We start from the raw sequence: 21,221 nt of genomic DNA on the forward strand, positions 1-21,221 counted from the left end.
GCCAGAGGTGGCCAATCACATTCTTCCTCGGTCTCTCTGGAAGCTGACTTGAGCCACCCAGAAGGAAGCTGTCAGGAGGGTTGAAAGGTCCTGGAGGCTTAGCACCTGGGCTGGCTGTGAGCCTTGCTCGGGACCTGGAGAGAGGGGCGCGCGTGCAGGGAGCTGCAAACACCTCGAGACGGCAGGGATGAAAGAGGGTCAGCTCCCAGAGCTCGAGGATTCCTGCTCTGCCCGAGGCCTGTTTGCTCAGCTTTTCTCCGTTTCCTGGGAGACCTTTCTAGAGCCTTAGAAAAGCCCATTTACTGGAGCTTGTCTCTGTATCACCGAAAGCGTCTTAGAGGGAACGCTCACTACAAACAGAGCCACTCCGCTTTTATCTTTTTACGTTTCAGGGTCTGTGGGAGACTTTGATTGGAGGGTGAAAACAAAAAGGTCTCCACCGTTGGCTAAAACAGAGTGCAGAGGTCAGGGCTGAGCCCAGGCTTTGCTTCACGGAGGACACAGGGCACGGACAAAGGACGGGCAGGTCCTGTGGGCCTGTATCTGAGGGAGACCAGGAGGCGGGGTGTAGGGGCCGCTAGAGAGCCCTCCTTGCTCCCCCATCCGGGACCGCAGGTGTGGTACATCTGACTCTGGGGCACCGGGCTCAGTCAGCCTGGAAAGCCTCATCTTGTCTCTGGCACATGATGGCTGTGCGTCAGGGGTATGGGGGCAAACAGTCGGCCCCAGGACGAATCCCGCAATTCTCCTCCTCTGCCAACCGCCGGCTCACTGGCCCTCAGGCGTCTCTCCGCGCAGCCAGAGACAGTAGCCACCTTTCTGCAGGCTCCCATCTCTGCCCAGAACCCCTGCGTCAGGCACTTCACAAAAGGGGACCCGAGCTGGCCATAATAAGCATGAGGCGCCTGAAGTCTAACGGACATTGTTTGCGTATGGAGGACTCACTTTCCTGTCTTCCCATAAATACAACCAATTCCCACTGTCCAAGCCCAGCTCCCCTCCACCCAGCTCCACGCGGTGCACCAACCCACTTCTCCTTGCGGAGTAGACCTGAGGGTGAGCTTCAGCTCCGGACCGAGATTGCAGGGAAGAGGCGCACGCGGTGTGTGGACCAACTTGACTTCCCGTGGACTGGAACCTATTTCTGCCTAGCCATACAGTTCTCTGTATCTATAACCCTTTACAGGGACGCTGGACCAGTTCAATGACCGTGACACCAGCAGAGAATAAGGGGGACAGATATAAGAGAAGGTCTAGCCCTGTCTACCACCCTTAGACTGCCTTATTTGGAAATGGTAGCAGCACTGAGGACTCATAAATCAAGGGTGAAGATAGGCTTCTGAAAAGGAAATTGCCCAGCTTCCCTCCCCCACCCCACTAAGTCCAATATGTGCATAAAATGCCGGGGCATTTTCTGAGTTCGTGCTTTCTCTGGGTCTGATACTTCTCTCCGCACCGTGGCCACAACATCTTTCCCACACCAGGCTGTCAGACCCCCGAAAGTGAAGGACCAGATCTTATTAGCCTTTGCATCCCCAGAAGCTGGAACAGTGGCAGATGGCTATGAGGAACTCAAAAAACGTTTGATGAATGAATGAATAAATGTCCCCTGGCCATTCTCCCAGAATCCCAGGAGCCAGGACTTTTGCCCCCCAAGAGGCCCCCAAGCCTGCGGCCTTACCTCCCATGAGGAAGAGAAGCCCTGCCACATACTGCATAAGGCCTCGGTCCCAGCAGCAGCCCAGCACGCCGATGATCCAGCCGAAGAGAATGATGGCCACCGCCATGCCCATGAAGCCGGCTGTCATCCTGCGCAGGTCTGTGGGGAAGCAGGGGGACAGAAGTCAGCTTCAGAACCTAGAACTCAGGGTCAAGGTGCATCCTGGCCCTGGGCAGAAGTGGGGAGCAGGAAGGCAACCTACCCTTCTCAGACAAGTTTGCACAACTGAGCTCCCTTTGTAGAGGAGAGCGCCCCCGATGGCAGCTATCCTCGGGTGCAAAAAGCAGGCTAGGACAGCTGGGTTCATAAGCATCGGGGAGATCGTCATCATCTGGTGTCATTTCTTATGCACTTCCTTGGTGCCAGATGTAGCACTGTCCTTCCCAAGCATCTGGCTCAACTGTTTGAGACAGGTACTGTCTTTATCCCTATTTGAAAAATGGAGTGAACTGCTGAAGGCCATACAGCCAACGAGTGGCAGAACAGGGCATCAAGCCCAGATCTGTGTGGTTCCTGGGCGCTACCCTTCTTACCTCCTTCTGGGCACCATCCACATCTCGGGGAGAAATGGGCCTTTGGAGGAAGGCGAGGTCTTGGCGGGCTGGCTGCACCTGCCAGGAGCTCCCTCCCTTCCCTCCAGGGTTGACTGGGCTCCCAGGGGCTCAGCTTTCCCTGCAGGTGGGGCTGCAGGTGGGGAGCCACACGTCCTGCTCTCACACGGAGCCCCTGGGCAGGCCTCTTCTGCTCCCAGGACCCAGGTCGGCCCAGCTTTCTGGGTCTGGCCTTTCCCCGTCCCATGCCTCACTGACTCCACCATACAAAGCCGACGTGGGTACAGGCAGGAGAAGGGCTGTGTAGAAAGGCAGTATTTTTAGTGGAAGCGCGAGGGCAGAGCTGCTCTCACATCTCAGCCTCCCTCACTCAGCACCTTGCCCTTGGCTCTCTCGACTGCCCTCCACTGCGTGCCCCCACCAGCCTCCCACGCCCTCCCTGGCATCCAGCCTTCTTACCTCCTTCTGGGTAACACCCTAGCTGCTTGTCCTTGACTCCCCCCACCCTGCCCCAGTGCCCACTGGCCTGCAGCTCCCTGTCCACCTCTGTGGTCCATGTGGAGCCCATCTGCCAGCCCCAGTCCTGCCAATGGGGCTAAATAGGAGCAAGCCACCTGCCCTGCCTCTGCGCCCAGGGACTTGCCAGAGCAGCCTGTAGGACCCCATGGGCATTCCCCTCCCTCAACAGGAGGGAGTGAGAGTGAGGGTAGAGGGGAGGGCACCCGACAACAAACTACATACATCCACACCCCAGGGAAGCCCGGGTCAATCTCATCTCATCCCTCACAAGTCCCCGGCAGGTTTCTGCAGACCCTGAGGGCGTCCCATCCCCTCTGTTCCTCTCCCACTCCAGTCATCCCCATTGGGAGCCATGGCAGACCCCGGCACAGTTAGGCTAGAGAACTCTCAGCCTTCTCCCCTCGGAAGGTGCACGCTCCTTGACCTGACAAGGACGATGAGACGCTGGCAAACCCTCCCCTCCCAGGAGGAGTTGGCTGGGGCGTAGGGTGGGGGGCAAAGGAGAACAGCCCGGATGGGAAGCAGGACAGGACCCTGTGGCAGAGGCAGAAATCCATCCACGGACTTCTGCCACGGATCTCATCCACAGAATCCATCCAGGTTCCTGCTCTAGCTGCTCTCCTCGGTCCTCGCCTCCCAGCCCGGAATGCCTGTCCCAGCCAGGGAGACATAATACCCATTACAGTCACTGATGAGAACTGCCAGGGCTGCCTAATTACCATGCAATTACCATGCCACACCACGCAGATGGCGCTGATCGCCGATGTGGCCGGGAAGCTTCCCGGCCTGGCTCCCTGCTGCCATGCTCAGGCACCCACAGCCCGCTGGAAAGGAGAGGCGCAGTCTTGCCAGGCGCACAGGCACTTAGCCTGGGAGCTAACCGCTGTGGTCGTGCTGGCCCCCATCTCCCCACACGGTTCTGCTGCCACCTCCTCAGCCCTTCTTCCTTCGCCGCCACCCACAGTCCTTCGAGTGAGCCAGGCCTGAGCTGCCTCCTTGGTGGAGAAGAAACCCCCCATTGATGTGTGAGTCCATCTGGGCTGACCCCTGGAAATGCTTCGTCCACTCTCCACTGCAGTCAAGGGCAAGGAGGCGGCGGGAGTGGGGAAGGAGAGGTCAGGGTATTTTTGGAATAAAGTAAGTTCATATCCCCCTTAAACAGATCAGGAAATTTCGTTCTCTGCCCCTGTGAGACCACTGATTCCCTTTTCAGTGCATGAGGGGCTTCTCAAATCTTGGCCCCTTTGGCAGCACTGGATAGACAACATCGCTGAAGCCAGAGAACCCCCCCCCACCGACCACTGCACTTGGCCTTGCTCATGGGAAGGCCTTCCTGATCTTCAGGCTCTGCAGACCCATGGGAGCAAAGGTACTGCCTGGGGCATTACGTGGACAATGTGTCCTGTAGGATGTGTGCCCTTGGGCCCGGAATGGACAAAAGGTGCGGGACAGGAAAAGGAAATGCAATTGGAGGAAGTGGGAAGGTCATCATGGTTGCAGAGGAAAGCCAAGTCTAGGACTTAGAGGAAAGGCAGAGAGGCAGGGGCATGAAGAAGATAATTTCTCTTGCAAAAGTTCTGAGACAGGGAACCGTCACCTGTGTCCCAAGTCTGAGTGGGGCTGTGGCCCTCGGGCACAGATTAGGGGCACTTTGTCAGCAAAAGCTGAGGGCCGGGCTAAGTTGTTGATCTGGAAAGCAGGATGAAGACCAGAGGTCAGGCCCAAATATGTTCACTGGCCGGGAGGATTTTTACCGTCACCCCATGAGGCTGATTTTGCAGAGCCATGCATGTGTGGTTGGGTATTTTGTCCTCGGACCTACGTAGTAATTCAGTGCAGCCACCACAACAGCTTGCAAGGGATACAGGACAAGAAATAGTCCTATCTTCCAGACAAGGAAAGCAAGATCCAAAGAAGTTAAATAATTTATCGACAAACCAGTGACATAAAGGAGGAGTGAGTTGTGTGGGAAAATAAAATTAGTAATGCAGTTAAAGACCTACTGGGTTGTCATGGCGATTGAACAAATGTATCGAGCATTTCTTCCTCCCAAATACGCTGAGAACTATGGTTCCGTGATTTTTTTTTTTTCCAAAGATAGGCATCCACAAGGATGCGCAAGCACGACAGGAAACAACCCAGGACCAGAAGCGGCAAAGCCGGTGGACGGTGCACTTGGCTAGAGCCAAACTAGATGCAGCTGCGGGCAAGCTGCAAACCAACCCACCGCAGTGCCCAGAGACCCATGAACGGGCAGCCTCAGGTTCTTCTGGATCAGGCCATTAGTTACCCAGAGGGGAGGAGCATAAACAACCAGGATTTGGTGGAAGCCGTGTGAGATGGAACTAGATCCCTTGATCCCCTCACCCACCCCACAATGCTGGGGTCTCCCTGCCCCTCCCCTCCCCAGGGGGGTAGAGTGGGGGTACCTAGCACTGCGGTTGACAAGCTCAGCGAGGCTCATTCTTCGTAGGTGATAAAGTGACCGTTCACATATAGAATGTTGAATGCTTGCCCCTGGGACCCTGGCCCCCTTCTACTCAGCCCCCAGATGCTGACTGCCTGGCTTCTGCCATCTAATCCGGGGACCAGGAGAGGTCTTTCCAGTGATGACCAGCACAGGAGGAAAGACCTAGGCACCCAGCACTGGGGGAGCCCCACAGGCAGCCCCTCCCACCATTCTACCATGGAGCTTCCCATTGACAAGCCCCCCCCAACCCAGTGCTTCCAGGCAGCGCTCTGGCCCCGCCCCCTGACAATCCAGTACCTATAACCTGGGCGCCAAAGAACTTGAGGAAACAAGCCACAGAGAGAAGAGGCAACAATTCAAAATTATTATTAATATTCCCAGAGAGGCAAGACACGAAACGTATTTTGTCTCCACGAAATAAGAACAGGAGTCTATTGAAAACATCTGGAGAACAAAACCAACCCCTTCAAATAGTGGAGTCAAAGTCACTGAAATTTGTATTATAAAATCGATTCTAATTTATGTATTAACAGGCTATCATGTTCCTAAAAAAAGATGTAAGGAGGCTTACAGGACATACACGGTGTAGCAGGATAAAAATAATGAGAAAATGAAGGGAACAGAAAATAAAGGGAAGAAGCAGCTGGATCTCACATGCATGTGGAAGGTCCTTAGGAAGGAAATGATGCTTGCTGTACCTGAATTGAAAGGTAGTACACATGATTTCCATTGTCTTGAAATCTTTGTTGTTTCCTGTTTGCACTTGAGTCAATCCCATTTGCCGCTCTGCCTGTGGAATGAGCCAGGTGCTGACGAAGGCCTCATTCCTGCCCATCTGCATCGCCCTGTGTGCCTACTTCCTCTCCTCGGGAGTAAGAGACTGCCTGTTTCACTCTCTGTGAAGCGTTGGATTCTGCATCCAGGAACTTAACATAGCTTGTATTACATTCCCCATTTCTTCCTGCCTTCTTAGAAAAGAAAGAAAACCCAACTCATGTATCTGAAGCCTTGTGAAAATATTATGCAGGGTGGACCTAAGAATATTCCCCTTAGAAAGAGCCCGGGATGATGAGTTGGACTCTGAGGGCCAAAGCTGAGATAAAGAAAAATCTCATGAATCCTATTGGGTTCGAGCCCATCATCTGTATTCCATGATCCGAATGCTTAACATTCTAAGTTTTGAAATGAGAAAGGTGCATTCTCAACTTTTTAGAAAAAGAATTTAGTTCAGCACAGTGGAAATGGTGTGCAAAAGGGGGTGGATAGTGAGGGGGGATGGAGGATGAAAGGCAAGGGGTACCATTAAATAGAACCAGAAAAAGCAGGTCTCCCTCACAGAAAAATTTTGATTTTGAAGTTTACACTCCTATTAACATTTAAATTGAAAGGTATTGCTTGCAACTCTACACGGGGAAACCAGGATATCTGCATTTAAATAAATACTACTTAGGGAAAATAAATATGGGCTCTGAATATCTTTCTATTTGCTCTTTAAAGACCTTGCACAGAAAAATGATGATGATTGTAATTTTTTTTCTCATCAAAAACCCCCCCTCAACCCTACAAAAAACAGTGAGGGTAAGTATGCATTAGACCCTCCTGAGATGGTACCCAGTGGAGATGGGGGGAAGGATGCTGTATTTAATAGCCCCAGAGTCAAGAGTGTGGAGTGACCAGCAACTCCATGGTCCTCACTGGCCACATGGGGCACGTCTGGGTTAGCCTTGTTTGCTGCAAGTTCTCACTCTGCATGATATGAGCATATCACTCAGGCTCCAAGGGTGGAAGAGTGTGGGCTGCCTTGGGAGCTGAACATTCATTCACAAATTCATCAGTCCCTTGGGGTTCAAGGTCACAGGAACTGGAAGGTAGAACAAGATGGTGAGGCCAGAACTCAAGTGCTTTTTGCCCCCAAGGGATCAGCCTGGGAAGCCAGAAAGAGAGTCTGCAATGAACATGTCAGCTATGGGATTCACTCAGGACAAACGGATTCAAATGAAAAGGAATATTCCAGGACCAAATTACTGCACACCAACCATGTCTGAAGCAAGTGGGGGTCTGGTTCTGGGCAACCATATAGAGATTTGACAACTGGGGATGGAAGCCCAGATTCTCGGACTCAGGCTGCCTGGTTCACATATGGCCCTGCCCTGTACTGGCTGTGTGAACTTGAGCAGGTTAGCCCATCTCTCTGGATCTCCGTCTCTGCACTTGTGAGCGGAGGTTATGACAGTACTTGCTTCGGAGGGTTATTAAGAGGATTAAGTCAGGGGCACCTGGGTGGCTCAGTCGGTTGAGCGTCTGCCTTCGGCTCAGGTCCTGGGATCGAGCCCCGCATCGGGTTCCATGCTCGGCGGGGAGCCTGCTTCTCCCTCTCCCTCTGCCTGCCTGCCTGCCTACTTGTGCTCTCTCTCTCTGTCAAATAAATAAATAAAATCTTTAAAAAATAAAATAAAAAAAAGAGGATTAAGTCAGTTAATATGTCTAAAATGCTTAGAACAGAAGCTAGCACAAAGCTAGAGCTACAGAAACATGTATAGAAATGGAAGTCACTTACAGTCACTCTCTTTTTCACGCTCCCCATCTCTTGCATTTGCTGTCCGTAGCATAAAAAGGGCTGAGGAACAAGTCAGGGTTAGCCCCTAATTAAAGATCGGGTACCCAGAGGGAAGAGCCTTCTAGAGTCTGTTCTTATGCCTCTCGGGTACCTAGAGAAGCTGATGGGAAGGCTTCATCTTTCTGTTTATTACTACTGAGATGCACCCACCCCGGAGTGTGGATGCTTCCTCTCCTCTGAGGACCAAGCAGCTGGAGGCTGCAGCAGCTGACGGCAGAGATGCTGGTGGCCACAGTGGCGGTCAGAACCCCGGCCTCTCGCAGTGAGTGCTGCTGCACAGACTAGAAGGGAGAGACATGGGCAGGACCCTGACTCCGCTGCGAGGGCTCCCGCGATCGTTCATTAAAACTGAAACGGAGAAGTAGCTAATGGGAGACTTGGCCTACAGCTTTCTTTTAGAGTGTAAGTTGGTTCAGCATAATGTGGCTATATTTAAAAAGTTATTTTAATGTGAAAACAAAACAGCTCTTAGGTCTGCCTGACTTGCTTTGATCCCTGAAAGGTCCTTCAGAACTGTCCTCTGCCTACCCCTGTGTCTCCATCTCTCTCCAAGCCCCCCAGGCTCCAGTCATAGTGGACGGAGACTCCACCCTCTGTCCTTGAGGGCACTGTGCTCTCTGCCGACATGGCTGCCCACCTGCTTGGCCTGCAAGCTTCTCATCATCCTTAAAGGTATCCCTAACAAATCAACATCTGGGAGGCTTCCAGACGCTGGTGTCCGGTGCCCGGGCTCCTCCAGCCCTTCTCAGGTATCTTCGTGTAATCACTCATGTCTCCCTCCCTCCAGTAAATGCAAGCTTGTTCAGGGCTGTGCTCATGTCTGGGTGTCTTTCCCATCCCCGGTGTATTGCCAGACATAAGCAGGTGCTCAATAAATGTTGGCTAAATGAGCTCGCCATCCCACCCTGCCACAGTTACTAAAACTGTGTGCAGCATGGCATAAAATAGGGTGAGGGGGATGTACCTGCCCAATTCAATGCCCTGCAGTGACTCAAATGTCACAGTGACTTGAAGCCTATTTCTTTCTCCTCCAATCTGATTCTATTTTTAAAAGCCAATAGTACCTATTGCTTAACAATCCCATCATACAGTTGTTTATTGTATACAAACAAAACATCACCGTAGGTCCAGGTTCCAGATCACATCGAGCCATGTGGCGTGGCTTAATGAAACAGGATACCCCACAGATTCCGAGCCCAACAGACCTTTCTGCACCGCACCTCCCCCCAGGTCAGGAAGAGATCGTGGGGGGAAAGATAGTTGCTGTAGAACCAAGAAGTGGTTTCTGGGTCAGAAGACAGGCTTGAGCTTCCCCCTCCACATCCCTACCTCCGGAGTCAAGAGCTGCCATAAATAGGGATATTATGTGATGCTGCCACATACAAATCACATCCATTGTCAAAACAATGGAAGGCAAATTGCAAAATGTGTACTCGCCTGATGAGCTAGGTCAGCAGCTAAACCAAGTGCCTGGAGAGAAGGAAGAAGGGAAAAAAAGCCCAGAAGTGAGAAGCAGAGTTCCAAACCCCCCAAAAATCACAAGAATCCCTTCTCCCTGTAGCCCCATTGCTACTCTAAGGGCAGAAACCATAGAAGGGAAAGACAAAAAGGAAACTCAACTTCACCAACCAGACACACCTGGGGAGACCCCGCTCAGCACCTCGCCCTCTGTGCCCTGGGTCTTCCTACTGGGAGTGAGGAGCTAGACCAGTACAATCCGCCATTCCATCTTGAGACGCTCCCACGTCCCCTCCTCTGTATCATGTGTCACGGACAGCTGTTCTGAGGGCACAGTACGGAAATCAGTGTGGCTTGGCAAGCCTGTGTCCCCGGAAAGTCCCCACCAAGCAATCAGAAGATGCAAGCTTTAAAGCACACAGGCACCTTACAGGGTGCTCTCTTTCCAGAAAAGTGCCGCGGGTGCCGGAGAATGGGCTGATGACAGATAATCTGAAAAGCCTAGGGAAGGGGAAGATAAACAGGCATGAACCTTTATTGTGTATTTACTATGGGCCGTCGTCGTGTTGGGTAATTTACATAGACATGTCCAGTCAGCCTCTGAATGGCTCTGGAAAGTAGATGTCACTTTTCTCACTTTGTAGACTCAGAAAGTGAGACAAGGGAATTTCAGCCAGTGACCCAGAGACCAAGGTCACCAGCCAGGAAGAGGCAGGTCTGGGAAAGGGCCTCGGTCTGCCCGTGCCCCTTCCATCCCTCAGACCTTTCCAGATTCGGTGCCACCTCAGACCCCAGAAGAGAACTTAACATTCAGTAGAATGTAATGGAATATGATTTGGCTATTACAATTATTCTTCTGAAGAACGTCAATGACAAGGGAAAGTTCAAAATAGACTATTAAATGAAAAGTAACACACTTACTCTGGACGACCCCCGCAGTGCAGGTGTGTGTGTGCGTCGAGCACGTACACCCACGTGGGCAGTGCAAGGAAGAATACACCACATGTTAACAGGGAGCATTTCTGTAGGTCTGCAACCTCTTCAGGAGCTTCCTGAGTGAAATCTGAAACTGGCTCCCAGGTATACAGGGTGGGAGGGACGGAAGAGAGAGGCAGGCCACTCCATGTTGGTAGGTGGCAGGTTTAATGAGCAAGGGAACTGACTTATGAGGCTTATCTTGGGCACCGCAAGATAAGCAGACCTCCACACCTGCCCACCAAATCTTAGAAGTTTATGTAGAGGCTTCAACTGGGTTCAGTCACGTATACCGTCCAGATGGTCTCAATACCACATCACTATCTCAAGGCTGTGTCCTTGGGGGCCACCTCTGGGAGGAGGAAAGGCAATCAGAACCCATATTCCAAGGACAGGGAATGGATCAGAAGCCTCGGAGGGCCAGGGTCCAGCTCCCAGGTCAACCAGTGGTCACGTCCTCTTGATGACCTCCCCAACACTTTCTGGGGTGTGATATTTGGGATTTTGTTTGTTCTTTTCTACACTGGGAACATGTGCTTTAACAATCAGATTTGGAATTCTTTGGAGCTTTACTGTTTTTAAAGTTCAAAGTCCAAATAATGAGGCAACCTGCCCTACTGTGACAAAAGACGGGGATACCCAGCCGGGCCACAGATTTCCTGATGAGTACTGCCTTTGCAAAGACAAACTACCATGGAGTAGTTTCTTTTTAACAGTGGGAGCTAGAGACCTGCCATGCTCCTCCCCAGCTAACAGTGCGTACTGTGGAAACATCTACGATTAGACCTCAGAGCCTCCTCCACCTCACAGCCCCACACAGACCAGCATGAGCGGATGGTCAGGAGCGGGCTCCAAGCTGCCATTGCCCACAGTGGAGCTACCCCAGAACCTCCCAAAACTCACACAGATGTCTACAGCAATCTCCTTCGGCCCAAACGTCCCTTCCGCCATGGAGATCCCCATGAACAAAGCCCTGCAATATCTGTTTGAATGGCATGATGGTGTAAAAACCAAACAAGCAAACATAACACTGAACGTTACGTTCGAAGACCTGCATTTGAGTCCTGGTTCTCCATATGCTGGCTGAATGCACTGTACGGGTCCCAGCCAAACTCTTGGTTCTGAGGCCTCACGGCTGCGAACAACAGAGGACGAGCCCCCTCCCTCCATCTTCTAAAGCTGGCCGGTCCAGTAGGGTAGCCACCAGCCGCACGAGTACTTGCAATCGCTACTGAGTACCTGCACTGAGACATGTGTAAGTGGAAAATACACACCAGCTGTCAAAGACTCGGTATGGATATTGCAGGAATAATTTTTTATTGATTACATGTTGATGAATGGCTTAGATAAAATATGTTATTAATTTTATCTGCTTCTTTTTATGTGTTTAACGTGGCTAAAAGAGACTTAAAATGAGATGTGTGGTTTGCAGTCTATTTCTATGGGACAGCACTGTTCTAAGAAGAGGTGTTAAGACCTAGTGCTGAATGTGCTAGAAGGAGCCCCGAGCTAGTTCTGCAACCTGTAGGGCACTCGGCACCTTCGGTTTACATATAACGGGAGACTTCTCCCCACTCCCATGGGAGCTTCCCCACTCCTCCACCAGCACCACTTTAAGCCGGGGAAAGGGCCCTCAAGAGTGCCACTTGGAGAGGTGCCCACAGGTGCCTTAGGGTGTAGCAGATGGTACCTACATGTGGCCTGAGAAAATGAGGCAAGAAGCTGGTTAAGGACACCTGTGGCCGCAGAGCGATGACAAAGCCACGCATCCAGAGTCCGGTAGGGGAAGGCACCTGGGCTTCCTGCACGGACCACGTGAAAGCCAATGAAGAGTAAGGTTCCCTTGGAAAGACTCCATCGAAGAATTTTGCCTGTAGGGGTATGATGACTACAACAGGAAGGGTCTCCATGGTGGGATGGCAGTAACTATGGGGGCTGAGGGGGGAGTGGGGACCAGGTCAGCTGGAGGCCACAGTGGATGTCAGTCCCCATGAAGCTCCTCCAAAGGAATCACAAAGGTGCCCCAGAGAAGACAGAGCCAGCCCCTGAGCCTTACCACGTGCAAGGCGCCAACTCAGAGAGCAGTCACACCAGGCCCTAGACCCTGTGGGTGGTTTACGTGTCCTCCCCTCCCCTCCCAACCCTAGAGGAACCAGAGCTAGTAGGGCTCAGGGGTGGCAGGTGGGACAATGAGAATAAAAGACTGTACAGATCTCTCTTCTCACTGCAGGTTTCCAAGAGTGGGGCCAACCCAAGCTAGGAAAGGGAGGAGATTTAAATTAGACACAAGGCTGAAAGTCTGCCACCACATCGGACTCGAATTTTAATATCTGCAAATGAAAGTTTACTCATACCTGAAAGTTACCGCCCCCACCCCCCAAATCTGTGCAATTTCCCATAGAGGTCATCTCGGAATGGGAATGGGAGATCAGACAGAATGACCTTAAAAGGTTATAGCAAGAAATAGATAAACTTGCAGGCTTCAGCCTTTTCATTAAGGTGGTTATAGATGACCCTTATACAAGTCATATCTGTGCCAAGAATGATGATAATAAAGTGAGCTTTCTTTTTCTAAGCCAGGCATGTCCTGAGCACTTCCTTCACATGACCACATTTAATCTTCCCAACAAATGGAGGAGTTTATCATTCCCTTTTACTGATGAGATAATAAGGAACTTGCCCCAAGTCAGGCAGCTTAGAAGTGGGAGACTCCAAATCCCAGGCTCTTAATCACCGTGCCCTCCAGCCTCCTAGAGTCGCTGATCAAATGAGATCTGTGACAGCCCTTTGTAAACACTAAAGTGTTACCACAAACACCAGTGATTATTCATGTTCATTGCCAGCCTACAAGGCAGAGGAACAGATACAATGGAACCAGTGGGCATTCCTGGTGTTACCTAATGTGTATGTAGCAGGCTCGGGGCATACCAGTCATTACAAACAACATAGGGAATGTGAGTCCAATAAATCTTTATCCCCCCCCCCTGAAAAATCTTTAAATTTGCAACACTGGGAAAGTTTGTTTTCTAATTTTTAAGTATGATAAAGAAGTCTAAGGGAGGTGTGCTTACGTCTGTCCACGTACAAGCGAAAATGTTTCCCACAGCCCATGTGCACAGGACAGCAGGAGCAGGTGGTGGGGCAGAAAAAAGGGTATTTGGGAGAAGCAAGAACCATGGAGTAGTGGTGAGCACTGTCCTGGGAGCGGAGCTGGCCTTTGATCCTGTCCAGTCTCAGCTAAGTCACATTATTTCTCTGTTCGCCTGTCTGCTTTCTGAAATGGGGGTGGTAATACCTTTCCTGCCTAGAGCTCTGGGGGTAGGGATGATTCTACTCCAGCGGGTGCGCTTCCCAGCCTCATCTTTGCAATATGTCAGCCCACCCCTATCTTAAGAGATAGAGCACAACTCAAAAATAAAGAGCATCATTAAAACAATAATACATAATACTACATACACAATACATCATGAAGTCATTTTTGAGGAGTGCTGAATCATCTTAAATCAAATCAATGCTCCGGTTCGTGCACGTCCCGCAGGCTGGGAGTCCCCATGCATGAGACAGCAGTGCCCCCCTCCCCCCACTGTGGTTCTCTCCCATTAAGTGGATCCTTGGTAGTGGCCAGTGATGAGCGAGTGGACTTGGGTGACCTCTCCTTTCCCCTTGTGCCTTCCTCTGTGGCTTTCCTGACTTGTTTTTGGAGGCTGAGACCCAGGCTTCTTTGGTAGGTGGTTAAAGCTCATTCAAATAAAGATCTTGCCAAGAAAAGGAATTCTGTAGGAAAAAACTAAAGTTATATCCTACCCTCCACGTGAAAACAATTCCATCCTCAGAAAGTCTCTCTTTGGGGGCATCCCATATGCATTTATTTATTCATCAATGCATTTTCATCAAGCAGCTGCTACATGTAACAACAAAACTGAATTCAGTCACCGAAACCGAGTCCCTGGCTTCATGACATCTTCTTTCCGGGGAGAAAGACAAACTTCATACGTAGACGTGAACATATACATGTCAGGTCACAAGACAAACTACATACCTATACACAAACACACATGTCTACATACAAAGATAAATGCTATGAAGGAAAATTAAATAAGTAAGGGGGACAAGATGCAGTGGGGTGCTGGTGAGGGTTGCTGTTTAATGTACAGAGATTAGGAAAGCTCTCCTAAGAATGTGACATTTAAGTGGACCCCGAGGAAGTGAAGGAATAGACAAGTGGATATCTGGAGGAAAAGCATTCCAGGAAGAGGGAACAGCTGGAGCAAAATTGCCAAGGCAGGAATCTATTTACCATATTTGAGGAACAAGAAGAAGACCTCATATTCTATATAATCCTGCATAATATTCTCCTCACAATTATAAAACCGTGCTGACTTAGAGCCACCATGATCAATCTTGGTGATCAATTGAAAACAAAGAAGTCGGGACACCTGGGTGGCTCAGTCGTTAAGCGTCTGCCTTTGGCTCAGGTCATGGTCCCAGATCCTGGGATCGAGCCCCACATCGGGCTCCCTGCTCAGCGGGAAGCCTGCTTCTCCCTCTCCCACTCCCCCTGCTTGTGTTCCCTCTCTCTGTCAAATAAATAAATAAAATCTTTAAAAAAAAAAAAAAAGGGAAGAAAACAAAGAAGTACTTTCTACACCAGCTAAGTTCTCTTAGAACTTAGGGGGAAAAGATCAGTAGAATTGATAGAAATTAGTGACTGAGTGTGTGAGGCACAGAGAGGGGTGAGTTGCTGGTAACTCCTAGGCTTCTGACTTGGATGATGGGAAATGGTGATGTCATTGACCAAGATATAGAATAGAAGAAAAGGCGGGGCGCCTGGATGGCTCATTTGGTTAAGTGTCCGACTCTTGATTTTGGCTCAGGTCATAATCTCGGGGTCATAAGATCGATCCCCGTGGGCACCTGGGTGGCTCAGTTGGTTAAGCGACTGCCTTCAGCTCAGGTCATGATCCTGGAGTCCCGGGATCGAGTCCCGCATCGGGTTCCCTGCTCAGCGGGGGGTCTGCTTCTCCGTCTGACCCTCTTCCCTCTCATGCTCTCTGTCTCTCATTCTCTCTCTCAAATAAATAAATAAAATCTTTAAAAAGAAAAAAAAAAGATCGATTCCCGTGTCAGGCTCCACACTCAGTGGGGAGTCTGATTGAGATTCTCTCCTTCTCCTTCTGCCCCACCCCCTGCTGGCATGCACGCTCTCTCTCTCAAATAAATAAATCTTTAAAAAAAAAAAAAGGAGAAGAAGAAAAGGCATAGAGTATTGCTTCTCTGCTTGGATTTATTTCTATTTCCTTTTATATTTTTTGGAGGGGGGATGGGAGGAAGGATGGGAAGGACAGGTCTTAGAAGAGAAGGATGTGAAGTTCAGTTTGTTAAATGCCTAATAGACACATAACTGGAAAGGTCCATTATGGCACTGGATGTATGGGTCTCATGCCTGGGAAAGATTACTATTTGAGATACTGATATGAGAATCACGTAAAGCTGTAGGATTGAAGGCCTGCTGTCCCAGGGTAGGTGAATAAAAATGAGAAGAAGGCTAAGGATAGAATTTGAAGACCAATATTGAAGGGAAGAGAAGAGGGAGAGAAGGAGGAGAATGGATGGTCCAACCGGGTCAGGCAAAATCCAGCATGAAGGATATCACGGAAGTGAAAGGAACAAAGAATTTCAGTGATCTTCATGTTGTTGGGATCAAATAAGACATAATGTCATAAGACATTCAGCAAAGATTTGCTGAGCACCCACCGTGTGCCAGGCATTGTGCCAGCAATAGGGGACGCAGTAGGTCATAAAATTGGCATGGTCTGTCCCGCGTGGAGCTTACTAGATTTGTAACTAGGTCCCTCCTGATCTTGGCAAACACTCTTTAACGGAAGTCAGCCTCATTGAGTTACTAGGAATGAATGGGAGATAAGGAATAAAAGTCACTTAGATACGGTGCCTTCAAGTAGGCTGACTGTAAAGAGGAGGGAGAAGGAGTGACAGGTGGGAACACAGAGTGAGGACTTTTCTTTTGTTGAAATATGCAAGATTGAGTCTATTTCCATGCAGAGGAGGAAGACTTAGCAGAGGGGAATAGGCCTGAAGAGATCGGAGACAACATCCTTGTATGTGCTCTGCATTTTATCCAAATCCAAAAGTCAGACCCACACACACTCGGGAAGGTCCCTGATCCCACTGGACAAATGTGGGCAGCAGAGCCTTGTGGTGAAAAGGACTGAATATGGAGGTCAGACTCTCTGGACTTGACCTCTAGAACTACCACTTACTAGCTGCGGGGCCTTACCTGTGCCTGTTTCCTTTTCCACGGAATAAGAATAGTAGCTACCTCGGGGCGCCTGGGTGGCTCAGCTGGTTAAGCGACTGCCTTCGGCTCGGGTCATGATCCTGGAGTCCCTGGATCGAGTCCCGCATCGGGCTCCCTACTCGGCAGGGAGTCTGCTTCTCTCTCTGACCCTCCTCCCTCTCATGCTCTCTGTCTCTCATTCTCTCTCTCTCTCAAATAAATAAATAAAATCTTTAAAAAAAAAAAAAGAATAGTAGGTACCTCAAAGATTGCTGTGAGGATTATATCTGTATATTACTTAGAGGCTGGCACAAAGTAAGTGCTTCATAAATGCCCAGAAAGTAAGGCCTGGAAACAGACACACCATACACACTTACACCCACATATGCACATGCAGTGGAAGGAGTTGAGAAACAAGGTGAAGCTTGGTAGAGGGGAGGAGGGTTTGAAAGAGGTGAGTATCAGTGAGAGACACCTTCCCTTTCCAGAGTCACTCAGGGCTCAGTTCAGACCCCGTCCTCTTGAGCACTTCTACCCAGAACCACCCATTCTGTAGGAAGGGCCCACCATGTAGCACACCTGTGGACTGGACCTCTCCCTTACTGGACACTCCTTCATTCATTGACTCATTCACCTGGCCATCATTTGTGGAGCTCCATCTTTAATCCAGGTCTTGTTGTATAAATATGGGTAAGACACCAGCCCTTCCCTCGAGAAGGTTGCTGATCCATAAACCCTTGGATCTTCTCTCCTACCGTCTGCTATGTCTTGTAGAGTCATTCAACCACTTGGAAAAACGAGACAACATTACTTCTTTTTGTCTCTTACAACATCTAATACATAGGAGGAGTTCTAAAGCTCCATAGAATGAAGGAATGAGTCTATTCCATTTGGTAAATATACAAAGGAGTAAGAGCCCACAGTGCCTCTCCTGGAAGATGAGTTAGCGAGAGAGAAAGGAACTGACCTTCGTTCGTCACTCATCATGTGCCATGCAGCACTAACATTACACCGCTCCCTTAGAGCCAGTCAATGAGAAAGCCTTTTCTATTGGTTTTGTTGAAAAGTGATGTCTAGGGGCGCCTGGGTGGCTCAGTCGTTAAGCGTCTGCCTTCGGCTCAGGTCATGATCCCAGGGTCCTGGGATCGAGCCTCGCATCAGGCTCCCTGCCCTGCGGGAAGCCTGCTTCTTCCTCTTCTACTCCCCTGCTTGTGTTCCCTCTCGCTGTGTCTCTCTCTGTCAAATAAATCAATAAAAATCTTTAAAAAAAAAAAAAGAAAAGAAAAGTGATGTCTAATGGCTTCACTTTTATGTTTTCAAATGTTTTTCCATTTTGTGTGGTTTGCTTTCGAGGCTTGAAGCATCTCATGTGACTGGAAACATTTTTCATGCTTCATGTGTAGTCATTCACTTTTTTTTTTAAAGATTTATTTATTTGACACAGAGAGAGACACAGCAAGAGCAGGAACACAAGCAGGGGGAGCGGGAGAGGGAGAAGCAGGCTTCCTGCTGAGCAGGGAGCCCGATGCGGGGCTCGATCCCAGCACCCTGGGATCATGACCTGAGCCGAAGGCAGACGCCCAACGACTGAGCCACCCAGGTGCCCCTAGTCATTCACTTTTGAATTTTGCCAGTGTTTGGCTGTCGGGTCTTTTGTTAAGTAAATGCTTGTTATGTACTTTGTGTCTGGTTCTACAAGACACAAGCATGCCCACCCCTTTGGCCCCATGGGTGCCTTTCCCTCCCTCCACCCTCAACGTTGTCTTTGTTCTGGGGCAGGTTATCGAAGCCTCTTCCAGCAAGGTGCTCACTAATGAGGCCAGGATCATGGGCAGGTACATGAAAACTCAGAACAAAACAGGAAACACTGGGTAAAAATTTTGTTTTGGTTCTCCCAGAGGAATTGGTGTGTCTGATTTACTTCTGAGTTAGAAAAAACATAAATGGATCATGGATTTTTTTTTTAAGCATGATGGATAAAATATTTAAGGCAAGATGTTTATCTATTGACGCCCAGCCTTTCCCACATCTCAAATGATGTCTGTAGGAAAAGTAGCCAAGTTGTTTATCTGATGCTAGCTCATCAGGTCTTTGCACTTCCCGTGTCCTCAGCCCCAGCAGCAGAAGAAATCTCAAGTTAAAGATTCTTTTCTGCCTTCTGGGAATACTGTCCTAATCACTGGAAAGGGGGAAAGAGTCAGGGTCTTCTGGGCTTGTAGGATTTAGACCCAAGGGATGGGGGGACATCCCTGGACACTGGGCTGGATCACATTCATCTGAGCAGAAGGGATTCTACTGGCAGTGGCGTCCAGATGTTCTTGAGCAGGTTAGAAGCAAGGAACTAGTTCTGCTTGCTCGGAAGAACCTGAGAACACAGGGCAAGAAGACTCAAGGCTTTGGAAATGGAAGGAAGTTAAAGCCTGGCTCCTGCTGGCTCTGGCACCTGATGAATTACCAAAGAATTTAAAGTATTCTTTTCATTGCAAGAAGAGCGTGAGATTTATCTGAATTTGTAATACTAAATTTTACTTTGGCTGCAAATATATTTGTAACCTACACGAATCAGAGCTAAATTCCTACTCATCTGATGTCTAGTAACTCTAGATCAACAGCACAGACCTTTCTCCTGGGCCCCATGTGCCTCACGACTTTCTAGACACGTCAAGAGTGGTCTGCTTATGCCTCTAATTCCGAGCCTCTAAAACCCAATTCCTCATCTTTACTCTCAAGCACTCCTTCCCTATTGACACCAGTGGCATCACCATCCTCATGACCCAAACCTCAGGGCCACTTCGAATCCTCCTCCTTCCTTGCTCTTTTCGTTTCTGACGGGTTGCCAAGTCACCAGATCTTGCCTCCATGATAATTAATGCATGCATCCCCCCCCTGCTCTCCCCACTGCTTCGGCCTCACCCTGGCCCTCCTAACCTCGCCTCTGGTGTAGTCAAATGAGCCTGAGCTTTGGTATTAGGGTTAACATCTGGTTCCGTAACTTTCTGCCCACGTGGCCTTTGGCAAGCCTCAATTCCCCATCTCTAAGCAGAGGTGAGAGGATTGACATAAAATGCCATGCACAGTGTCAGGCCCTTAGTGGGACCCCAATCAGCACCAGCACTCTTCCTCCTTGTTGAAACTCCCCCTACCCTGCCCTGAGTCCTTCCTTCTAGGGCTTCTCCTCTCCAATCTGCCAGATTAATTCTTCTAAAGCAAAACTCTCTCACCGCCATGCTCCAAGCCTTGAATGCTTTCCACTGTCTATCCGAGTCAAGGCCACATGGAAGGCTGAGGTTCAGGCCCTTCTGATCGGACCCTCACTGCCAACACAATCTCTTTCCTGGCTTCCCTTTTTCGTGTGCTCTATGCCAGGGCCACCCAAGTGGCCTACCCTTCTCCAAGGACGCTCTCTGCTTTCCTAGTCTCGGCTCACCCTGCAGAGAAGGTGCCTGCCCCCCCGTGTGTCCAGGTCCCACTCACCCAGCTTCAGCCCTGCTCTCGAACCTTCAGAAAGTCCCGCCAATCCTCAGCCAGAAGATACGCTCGCCTTTTTATGACACATAAATGATCCATTTACTTGATTTATGGCAAAAACCAAAATAAAGAATAACACATATACATAATTCACCCAACTTTTAGCACTCTTCAGGCATCATTTAATTGTGATGGTTAAATAAACATGTATGTTAAGGAGATGTCATTGCTAAGTACATCATTATAAATTTACAGTAGCTTAGAGTATTTGTGGGCATGTGGGGATAGACAGATAAAGCTAAAAGCGAGGCACGAGCTTCCTATATTTAAGCCTCCATATTTCTTTTTTTTTTTTTAAAGATTTTATTTATTTATTTGAGAGAGAGAGAATGAGAGACAGAGAGCATGAGAGGGAGGAGGGTCAGAGGGAGAAGCAGACTCCCTGCCGAGCAGGGAGCCCGATGCGGGACTCGATCCTGGGACTCCAGGATCATGACCTGAGTCGAAGGCAGTCGCTTAACCAACTGAGCCACGCAGGTGCCCTAAGCCTCCATATTTCTATACAGTAAATTAATTTGAGGAATAAAAGCCATTTGCAAATATTCTCTACTGAAGTATTAATTTCCAAATGTTATAAGTTGACCAAACATATCCTTCCATGTAAGAAGTGCATTGCAGACATTCAAAAACCCCCTGTGAAAACCGCAAACAACCTAAACTGTTCCAATAATTGGAAAAAATAGTTAAATCAATTGCTGCATACCCACATCATGGGCTAATATGGAGCCATAAAAATGATGTTTTTGAAGAAATTAAATGATGTTGAAAAAAGTAAGAATGAAATTGTACATTCTGTCTGCTCCCAGCTATGTAATAATAATGATTATGAACACTAATGATAATAATAAGCAAGGAAAAAAAGACCTAAAGAAAAGATACTTCACATTCTCCTATGAGGATCAGAGAGCACCCACCCCTGGTTCCTATAAGGCCAGCCTCCCATAGCTCCTGCGGGCTCACTCCGCTCCTGAGTTCAATCCACATGTGGCCCAAAACGTGGCCTGCTGTGTCCTCCTCCCCAGAGTGTAAGTGCAGGTACATGATGAATAAAGAGCTGCCGGAAGGAAGGAAGGAAGGAAGGGAGGGAG

The 21,221-nt window shown here is 49.4% G+C and overlaps 1 protein-coding gene across 1 annotated transcript in view; it reads right to left on the reverse strand.

The window, feature by feature from the left end:
• TMEM178B (transmembrane protein 178B) overlaps positions 1–21,221 on the reverse strand; it is a 298,915-nt gene that overhangs the window by 37,666 nt on the left and 240,028 nt on the right. Inside the window, exon 3 of the mRNA XM_081799983.1 lies at positions 1,682–1,819. Within this exon, the coding sequence (XP_081656109.1) occupies positions 1,682–1,819 (138 nt within the window). The remainder of the gene's footprint in view (positions 1–1,681; positions 1,820–21,221) is intronic.

Source organism: Leptonychotes weddellii, chromosome 12 (genome assembly GCF_054177405.1).
Source record: "Leptonychotes weddellii isolate Sample4059 chromosome 12, ASM5417740v2, whole genome shotgun sequence".
Lineage (NCBI taxonomy): Eukaryota > Metazoa > Chordata > Mammalia > Carnivora > Phocidae > Leptonychotes > Leptonychotes weddellii.